General features: G+C 37.8%; 4 protein-coding genes across 6 annotated transcripts in view; 3 read left to right on the forward strand and 1 right to left on the reverse strand.

Moving 5' to 3' along the window:
- Positions 1-17: 17 nt before the first annotated feature.
- LOC9307941 (DEAD-box ATP-dependent RNA helicase 58, chloroplastic) lies at positions 18-2,933 on the forward strand. 3 transcript variants are annotated; one of them, XM_021020891.1, is made up of 11 exons: positions 153-424; positions 502-595; positions 688-801; positions 892-1,005; positions 1,080-1,184; positions 1,308-1,466; positions 1,605-1,673; positions 1,747-1,836; positions 1,915-2,055; positions 2,131-2,394; positions 2,872-2,933. In XM_021020891.1, exons 1-10 carry the CDS (start codon positions 153-155, stop codon positions 2,392-2,394), a joined length of 1,422 nt encoding a protein of 473 aa, XP_020876550.1. In that variant the 3' UTR covers positions 2,872-2,933. The 3 variants fall into 3 exon arrangements, with proteins under 3 accessions (XP_020876549.1, XP_020876551.1, XP_020876550.1); XM_021020890.1 differs by lacking the exon at positions 2,872-2,933 and having other exon boundaries at positions 18-424; positions 2,131-2,522; XM_021020892.1 differs by lacking the exon at positions 2,872-2,933 and having other exon boundaries at positions 101-424; positions 692-801; positions 2,131-2,551.
- LOC9307942 (glucose-1-phosphate adenylyltransferase large subunit 1, chloroplastic) lies at positions 2,507-5,474 on the reverse strand. Its single transcript, XM_002873892.2, has 15 exons — positions 5,176-5,474; positions 4,959-5,072; positions 4,698-4,868; positions 4,535-4,627; positions 4,383-4,466; positions 4,244-4,299; positions 4,047-4,140; positions 3,863-3,975; positions 3,703-3,775; positions 3,546-3,626; positions 3,361-3,447; positions 3,158-3,262; positions 2,966-3,072; positions 2,805-2,865; positions 2,507-2,710 (listed from the first exon to the last, which is right to left on the reverse strand). Exons 1-15 carry the CDS (start codon positions 5,401-5,403, stop codon positions 2,609-2,611), a joined length of 1,569 nt encoding a protein of 522 aa, XP_002873938.1. The 5' UTR covers positions 5,404-5,474; the 3' UTR covers positions 2,507-2,608.
- A 540-nt stretch (positions 5,475-6,014) lies between these two features.
- Positions 6,015-6,988, forward strand: LOC110227259 (uncharacterized GPI-anchored protein At5g19240-like). Its single transcript, XM_021020893.1, has 2 exons — positions 6,015-6,228; positions 6,353-6,988. The coding sequence occupies exons 1-2, from the start codon at positions 6,150-6,152 to the stop codon at positions 6,856-6,858; spliced, it is 585 nt and encodes a 194-aa protein (XP_020876552.1). The 5' UTR covers positions 6,015-6,149; the 3' UTR covers positions 6,859-6,988.
- A 910-nt stretch (positions 6,989-7,898) lies between these two features.
- The window catches only part of LOC9310006 (uncharacterized GPI-anchored protein At5g19250), a 2,603-nt gene continuing 1,076 nt past the window's right edge, over positions 7,899-9,425 (forward strand). The window contains exon 1 of the mRNA XM_021020160.1: positions 7,899-7,923. Coding sequence (XP_020875819.1) covers positions 7,899-7,923 — 25 coding nt within the window. The remainder of the gene's footprint in view (positions 7,924-9,425) is intronic.

Genomic DNA, 9,425 nt, shown 5'->3' on the forward strand with positions numbered 1-9,425 from the left:
CAAATTAGTCGACAATAAAATTGTAAATTCCAACAAAAAAAAAAGCATTAAATTTGACATGTAAAAGAGTTTTTTATTTAAAAAAAAAAAAAAAAAATCGTTATCCTTCGTTGCCGATTTCACCTTTGCTCCGGAGGTGCTCAAACTCAAAAATGGCGTCCCAGCTTCTTAATGTTCCTCATCTCGCTTTCTTCCCTAAAATCTCACCCTTTAATCCTCCCCTCTTCTCAACACTAAAGCCCAGTTTCTTCCACTCTACTTCCACTAGCAGAGCTCTCAAAACCTCCTCCAACTCTCGGATTATCAACCTCCAAGCCGTCGCCGAAACTAGCTCTGAAATCGAAAGCAATAGTGCTACTGACACAGCTGCTTTGACTCTACGTAAAATCTGCCAAGGTTTTGTCCCCGAGCATATCTTGCACAGGCAAGCTTCGTTTCACAACTTTTTTTTCTTCCGGTGAAATTCGAAATTTGTGAAATAATTTTGAAAAAACTGTGCAGAATGGAGGAGATTGGGTTTATCTCTCCCACGGATATTCAAAGAGAAGCTCTTCCTACTTTGTTCACAGGCCGTGATTGCATCCTCCATGCTCAAGTCCTTTCTCTAATCCTTATCCTCAATTTATGTTTCTCTCTTTTTGATTATCTGTTTTGGTTAAACATTGGTATGTTTTTGGGTAATCTTAGACAGGTTCAGGAAAGACATTGACTTACCTGTTACTCATATTCTCTCTTATAAATCCTCAACGATCTTCTGTGCAAGCTGTTATTGTTGTTCCCACTCGGGAGCTCGGTATGCAAGTAAGTGTACTAGTAGGCATTGATTTTTAATCTTCATTCGCCTTGATCTTTTTTATGACATGATTGTAAGTGATGCTTCTTTTGGTTTAGGTTACAAAAGTTGCTCGAATGTTGGCTGCAAAATCGGAGATCGATGTGAAAGGGTGTACGGTAATGGCTCTTTTAGATGGAGGGACGCTAAGAAGGCACAAAAGCTGGCTAAAGGTTAGACTTTGACATGGCGGTTTCTTATTAACTCGACCATATTAGGTTACTCAAAAGGTTTCTTGATCTTTCAGGCTGAGCCACCAGCAATTTTGGTCGCTACGGTAGCAAGTCTGTGTCACATGCTAGAAAAACACATATTTAGACTTGACTCGGTGAAAGTTCTTGTTGTAGATGAGGTAAAAACTTTCTCAACTTTCAGCTTATTCTCCATAAAAAATGATTGAGGCTGTTCTGCATTTTTAACATCATGCTCGGAACATTTTCTCACCCAGGAATATATTTGAATGGTCACTTGATAGGTTGATTTCTTATTCTACTCATCGAAACAAGTCGGTTCTGTGCGGAAGCTTTTGACATCGTTTTCTTCATGCGATAAACGTCAGACAGTTTTTGCCAGTGCTTCCATCCCCCAGCATAAACATTTTGTGCATGACTGTATACAGCAAAAGTGGACAAAGGTTAGCTTATGAATGATTCTGTTGCTGTCAACTATGTTCGGGATTTGGTTTATGAATCAAATGATTTGTGCTGCTGTAGATACTACCCAAATGATAATTCAAGTCAGTTGTCTTCTTCTTTTTTTTTTTTTTCTGCAGAGGGATGTTGTCCATGTTCATGTTAGTGCAATCATGCCCATGCCGTTGTGCCTTCTTCACAGATTTGTTGTAAGACATAACTTGCTCCACTTCTTTTTTCATGATATGCATCTATTAGTACATCTAATCTCTACTTTGGCAGATGTGTGAGAAGACAAACAAGCATCAAGTACTGCGTGCCTTGTTAGAGTCTGATGCACCTGAATCAGCTATCATATTTGTAGGGGAGCAGGTATTGGAAACCTCTATTTCCCTTTTTACTTCACTTAATCTAACCATTTTAACACTATTTTCTGTTTCTTCTTTTCAGTCTGAGAAGTCAAAAAAGGCTGGAAATGATCCATCTACAACTCTACTAATGGAATTCCTTAAAACTTCATATAAAGGCTCGCTGGAGATCCTCCTACTAGAGGGGGACATGAATTTCAATTCACGAGCAGCTTCACTAACAGTACGTGGTTCTATTTCTGTGGATAATTATCCTAGATGCTTACTTTTTATTACTAACCTCCATGATTTCCCATAGGAAATCAGGCAAGGAGGAGGGTTTCTTCTTGTTTCTACTGATATTGCAGCAAGAGGGATTGATCTACCAGAAACAACTCATATCTTCAACTTTGATCTCCCACAAACGGTTACAGATTATCTGCACCGAGCTGGAAGAGCTGGTCGGAAACCCTTTTCTGACAGGAAGTGCATTGTTGCTAATCTGATCACGGCAGAGGAGAGATTTGTCTTGCAAAGATACGAAAATGAACTTATGTTCAGCTGCGAGGAACTGATGTTGTAGGTACAGTCTTAAATATCCAGTACATAAAATTTTCATATTTGCCTTTGTTTCCTCAATTTTTTACACCATCAGTGCTCCTAATGTAACTAACTAATTACATGGGAAGAGTATATGAGAAGTGTCATCAATCATTATCAAATAAATTTCTTTAATAATTTAGTTTTTGACTTTTATGCTCTGCATTCTTAGTTCTCGCAATTAAAACTTAAAAGTATCATATCACAACTCCATCTTTAATTATTGAATTCTTCAAGATAACTGTAATGCCAGATCTGATGTAAAATCCATCGGATGACCTATCTGCTTCTTGTATTCCCTGCAAACCGTCACATTAGTGGAAATGAGATAAGCTAAAGAAGAATTGTATGTCTGATGGGTCCCTTCCTTTCTTAAACAAAATAAAACTTTACCTCTGAGTTTGCGATGATTACATTCTTCCCGACTCTAGCATTCTTGTCTATTATGCATTCTCTGTAGGGAAAAGCAGAAGGCAGGAAAAAAGGAATGAGGAAACTTCACAAATGAAAACTGTTTCTAAGGTAAACCATGTGAAGTTGATAGTTAGTCTTACTTAATTTTTGTGTTCTCTCCTATTCCAATGGGAACTTTTCCCTCAGCAAGTAGTGATGCAACTTCTGCTTCAGTTTCGTAGTAATCTGCCCCAAGCATCACAGTGTCCTAGAGTTTCCATAATTTTAGATCATCATACAGTCTTAGAGTCTACTCCTTTCATTATGATTTAGAATAAGAAAGTTATGCCTACCTTCAACTGAACATTGCTGCCTACTCTGGATCTAATCCCTACAATGCTGTGCTCAATCAAGCAGTTGGTTAAGAAGCTTCCATGAGAAATGATCGAATCAACGAGCTTCAAATGTAATGAACTTAAGAGTTAATCCTGAAGAAAGTGGACCAATGCCGAAATACATAAAAGTAGAAGGAAATACCATGGCTGGTTTTACTTACCTTAGAGTTGTCTATTTTTGATGGTGGCAGGTTTCTCCTTGATGTATAAATTGGTTTCGCCGCGTCGTAGAAACTAAATGCCCCGGGCTAAAAGGTGTAGACGTAAGTGATATTAATAAAACAAGTATATAGATTGTGAACAATATCTTGGAAATAGAATTGTCTTGGAGAATATTGGTCTTTACATGCTCAGTGAGGGCGAGGTTTGCCTCAAAGAAAGATCTTATCGTTCCTATATCTTCCCAGTAGTCATTAAAGAGATAAGCCTGCTCAAAAGATCTTGTTATCATCCCTTGATATAACATTGGACGTAAATGTGTGCTTAATCTGAATGTTACTGACATTCACATAGAATTCTTTAGCTGAGAAGGGTATAATCTCTGATCCAAAGTCGTTTGCCGTGGGGAAACGCCATCTGGTTTCAAAAACAGTTGCAAGATATGATATTTGTTTTGCAGTGTTCTAAGAATGCAGGGACAGAATATAGAACTAAAGGTGTTACCTCAAGAGATTCAACAGTATTTCTTTCTTGAAAACATAAACTCCCATGGACGCTATGTATGGTTTCTTTTCAGCTTCCTCCTTGGAAAGTCCTAAAATAGTTGTGTCTACTGCCTAAGGATACCCCGAGGTTAGAATAATCTTCAGATTTTGTTCCGAGATGAGATATGAAGTTTTCAACATACCATTGCTTTCAGTTCGTCTCCTCTAGGTTTTTCACTGAAAGAGATAACTCTTCCTTTGTCATCTATCTTCATAAGCCCAAAATCTGAGGCACGTCTACCATGTAACACAGAAAGAGACTATAAGAAATCATGATCTTTGATTCAGCAGAATAAGTTTGGGAAGAAATGTAAGGATCTATTTACTCTTTTGCATTCACCTGTCATCTATTGGTATGCAGGAAATGCTTATATCCGCGCCACTCTGCCGATGATCCTGCAGATTGAATTTCATGGCATGAGTCTCCGAGAGTAACTAATTCTTGATGAAGGACATGGGCTCAAGTAATTTTGTCTCACCTGTACAAAATCCATATAATCCATCCTGTAGAGGTGATCTCCAGAAAGGATCAATACATCCTCTATGTCCTTACTTCTTGCATCCTATGAAAAGAATTGTTGAACTGCTTGTTTTTGATGTGATGATAAGCTATTTAAAGTCTGATTTCTACCTCGAAAAGCCAATGGAATTGCCGAACCGCATCTGCTGTACCTTGGAACCACCTTTTACCAGATTCTCCTGGCGTTTGAGTGGCCGCAAGAACCTGAAAACAATTGCCTCAGATGCATCAAACCAGTTGGCTCGTAACGGATGATGAAGACAGAATATCAAACCTCAACATAGCCATCTCCAAAGCCAACTCCATTGGAGTTGTAAGCACGGGCTAAATGCCTGTTCAATGATGCTGAGTTATATTGTGTGAGTATGTAGACTTTGTTGATTCCGCTGTTAATACAATTGCTCATTGGTACATCTATCAACCTATAGGCTCCCCCGATAGGAACCTGCAATACACGCATATTCCCGATTAATTATACATTGTGCTGCAGGAAATTCAGCAATATGGGAAACTTTGCAACAGATAAGCAACTAACAGCAGGCTTGGCGCGGCGTTTTGTGAGAGGAAAGAGACGAGTTCCTGCTCCACCTCCAAGAATAATGGAAGCAACTGTCCTTGAATCCCTTTTCTCAGTCTCAAGTTCGTGTACCTGGAGGTGGTTGACATAAACAAATGCAGTGGCAGGGCACTTTTGATTAGCTTGAAGATCGAAGAATAAGAAGCAGAACCAAAAAAAGGTTGAAACTTGTTACCTTACTCTCTCCAGCTACACTATTTAGAGACATTGAAATTCTCTTCAGAGAGAAGTTAGAAGAAGATCGAAGACGAATGTTTGGAAGCTGAGCCGAGTTGAGCTTCTTCCCCATGAGCTCACCATTGCAGAAGCTGCCAAGCTTAATGTGCCTAGTCAAGCCCGTGGAGCTACTACGTATGCAGCTCGGGGCAGAGAAGGAGATTCTGCAGTCAGCAGAGACCCCCATTTTCGCAGGAAAGATTGTCTCTTGAAGAGTTTGAAGAGAGGGGAAGATAAAAGAGAAGAGAAGAGAGTTGCATGAAATTGCATTTTAGTTGATTTTTGGAAGGATTTGGTCCACCCTATCTTCATCAAGTCACATACACCACCAGTTTTTTTTTTATTTTGTATTCAGATTTTAAGACATTGCTCTTTTGTCTTCACCTGTCTTGCAATGGCATATTCTACTAAAGACTTATATGTCAAGAAAATTCAAAATTGAAAGATATTTTTTTTTTCTTAGAATATACTTTCGCAATTTAGCTTCTTCTTATCTCATGCCAACAACATGCCATGCCAATATAATTAATGGAGATAGTGTAAGAAAGGAAAAAAAAATCAAGTTTTTTTTGCTGAATTTAATTTGTATTTCTGAAAAATAAATAAATTAAGAATAAATGTTTGTGAAATTCAACTAATTGTGTTTGAAAAAAAAAAAAATGGTAGAACTTCTATCCCTATCAAATGGCCATAATTTCCCTCTTAAATTTGGGTGAAGAGAAAAATATCCCATTAAAACGACATAATGAGTGAGTTATAATTGTCTGAGTGGCAATGGATAAGAAAAACTAAACCGAAGCAACGACTTTTGAAGAGTCAGTCAATGGGAAGGAACTAAAAATCTCTCATAAATAATAGAGAGAAGAAGAGAAAAGATTCATCACCACCAAACAATTAATCATCAAAGAAGTAAGAAGAAGAAGCTCTACAACAATGGCGATTTCCAAGCTCCATCTACTGTTTCTTCTCTCAGTCTTTCTCTCCCTTCATCGTCCTGTTCTTTCCAACACCGGTAACTCTCCCATTTCCTTCAAGATCTTCTTGATTTTTCAATTTATGGTTTCTTGATCTACATCTTTATCTGAAAAGTTGGTTTTTTTGTTTTTGTTTTGGTGTTCTGTTTTTGAAATCCACAGATGGAGAAGAACTTCTTTTTAAAGTATTCAACCAATACAGAACATCAGTAAACCTCAGAACCTTAACAAAGAACAAAAACGCAGAATGTCTCGCAGAAGAAATCGCAGACCAATTAAAGAACCAACCCTGCACAAACACCACTGGCTCAGCTTCAGTCCCTGGAACAGATCCTGGAATCCCAAATTTCCCTAACCTCCTCGCTAAATGCAGCCTCAACACAAACGTAACCAGAGACGGTTCGATAATGCAAGTTTGTGCTCCTAAGCATGATACGACCCCTGACTTGAGCAGTTTCGCCCTTGTCTTAACCAAGAACTTGAATGATTCTAAGTTCACTGGAGTTGGTATTGGTTCTGATGATATTTGGCTTGTTGCCGTCCTCACTACAAACACACCAGGTGGTAGCTATTCTCTGGCCACTAACTCAGGAGCTTTTGCATTCGGAGTTAATGGCCTTGTTTCTTCAAGTTTGTTGTCTCTTCTCTTTTGTTTCTTCATGTTTTGAGTCCCCACTTTTGGTGTTTTAATTTTTCCATGTTTTTAAGTCACCACGTTGTCTTTGTTTCTTAATATGTTGTTATTATGGTGAAAATTTTTAATAAGAGAAGAGAGTTGCATGCGAGTTACATTTTTTAGTTGATTCTTGCAAGGATTTGGTCCACGCTATCTGATTTTTATTTTATATTCAGATTTTAAGACATTGCGCTATTGTCTTGATCTGTCTTGCAATGGCATATTCTACTGGAGGAGAGACTTATCTCAAGAAAAAAACAAAATTGCCGGAGAAAGTAGTGTAAACATCTTCTTTCCTTGGAATATAATATCGCAATGTTGACCAAAATATATATATATATATATATATATATATATATATATATTTTTTTTTGCAATTTAGTTGAGTATGATCATAGGTGAATTCATCAAGTATCATTAAGAATTTTTAGTATTATTTATAATATTTGTTTAATATTTTTTTTTCTCCTGCTTTTGGCAAACGAGACCAATCAGGAGATGTTACGTCAGATGATACTAGTATCAAAAGTATCACGGGATTAATACTGATCAGACCCATTCTAATTGTTTTTTCCATATAAAAATAATTTATGGGCTTGTGATACTTTAAAAATATCACTTATATACATGGTCTTATCTTATGCCATGCAAATAATGGAGATGACGTAAGAAAAGAAAAAAATTCAAGTTTTTGCTGAATTTATTAGTATTTCTGAAAATATAAAATAAACGAAGAATAAATGTTTGTTGAATTCAACTAATTGTATATTTATTGTGAGAGAGAAAAAAAAAAGAAAAAAAAAACTGGTAGAACTTCAATGATTATATCCATATCATTATTAATCAAGTATAGTTAAATTTCCCTCTTAAATTTGAGTGAAGAAAAAAACATCACACTAAAACGACATCGTTTGGTAAGTTAGTTAATTGTCTACGTGGCATCAAGTCGAGTGGACAAGAACTAACTAATTGTTGTAAACTTATTGTTTTTCTATGTATTCATGAATGAAATTCGTTACATATATATACATAATGAGAGAAGACAAATCCTCATTGGGTTAGTAAACCCTAAAGCCCAAAAGCCCACTAAGTACAATATAGGCCGTCATAAGGAGAATCTTCAAGAACATGGGCATGGGCCTTCTAGGACATGGACATGGGCCTTCTAGAATATGCATAAGGTCCACGGTTATGGAGTCCATCCAACATGTGGTTTATAACACTCCCCCTTGGATGACATAACCGTGTAGATGCCAAAGGATCTCAGTAATACGCTTGGGGATGCTGCCTCATTAAAACCTTACCAGGAAAACCCATTGGGACAAAACCATGGTTAAGGAAAAAGAGTACAGCACGTATTACTCCCCCTGTTTTGGTCATCCCTGCAAGTCCTTAAGTCTCCGCATTCCAATTTGATGCGTGAGCTTCCTCAATGTCGATGTTGGTAATGCCTTGGTAAAGAGATCGGCTGAGTTGTCGCTGGATCGAACTTGTACCACTCGAACTTCTCCATCCCTTTGCAAGTCATGCGTGAAGAAGAACTTTGTTAGAATGTGCTTCGTCCGATCTCCCTTGATGTAGCCGTCCTTGAGCTGAGCGATACAGGCTGTGTTGTCTCCTCATATGATGGTCTTTGATGTTGTAGTAGCTGCGCCTTGAAGAAGGCTGCCTACGTACCCTTGGAAGGGATCAAGCCACACGTAGTTCCTATCTATTGACCATGCCATAATCTGATTTTACCTGCATCAGCAAAACAAACTAAACCAAAGCAAACTAGACCTTCTTTGGTTAGATCAGTATAGAATAAAACCCAAATAAACAAACATAGGAAGAATAGAATTTAAAATTTAACCAAACCTTCCTTCAAACCTTTCTAGTGCCTTTGGGTTGATCATGAACTAAATTTAGGCAAAGGAGGTTCACGGCAAAACATATGTCTGGTCTAGTGTGGCTAGCCAAGTACATTAACGCTCCTATGGCACTAAGGTATGGCACTTCAGGATCGAGAACTTCTTCCTCATCCTTCTTTGGACCGAATGGATCACTATCCAATCCGAGGCTTCTCACCACCATTGGGCTGCTCAATGGGTGGGCCTGGTCCATATTGAATCTCTTGAGTACTTTTTCAGTATATGCCTTTTGATGCACAAGGATTCCATTATTCACGTACTCAAGTTGCAATCCCAAACAGAATTTTGTCTTGCCTAGGTCTTTCATCTCGAATTCTTTCTTTAGATATTTGACTGTTTGGGCGATTTCCCCAGAGGTTCCAAGGATGTTCAAATCATCCACATATACTGCTATTATCACAAACCCTTCATTTGCAAATTTCTTTATGAAGATACATGGACTGATGGGATCATTCTTATAACCTTCTCTGACTAGGTACTCGCTTAATCTATTGTACCACATGCGTCCACTTTGTTTCAGTCCATAAAGCGATTTGTTAAGCCTTATGCAGTCTTGGTCTCGAGACCCTTTCTTATCTTTATCTTTGAGCTCAATACCCTCTGGTAATCTCATATATATCATCTAGTGGACTTATATAATATGCAGGCA

The sequence above is a fragment of the Arabidopsis lyrata genome, assembly GCF_000004255.2.
Source record: "Arabidopsis lyrata subsp. lyrata unplaced genomic scaffold ARALYscaffold_6, whole genome shotgun sequence".
In the NCBI taxonomy this organism is placed as follows: domain Eukaryota; kingdom Viridiplantae; phylum Streptophyta; class Magnoliopsida; order Brassicales; family Brassicaceae; genus Arabidopsis; species Arabidopsis lyrata.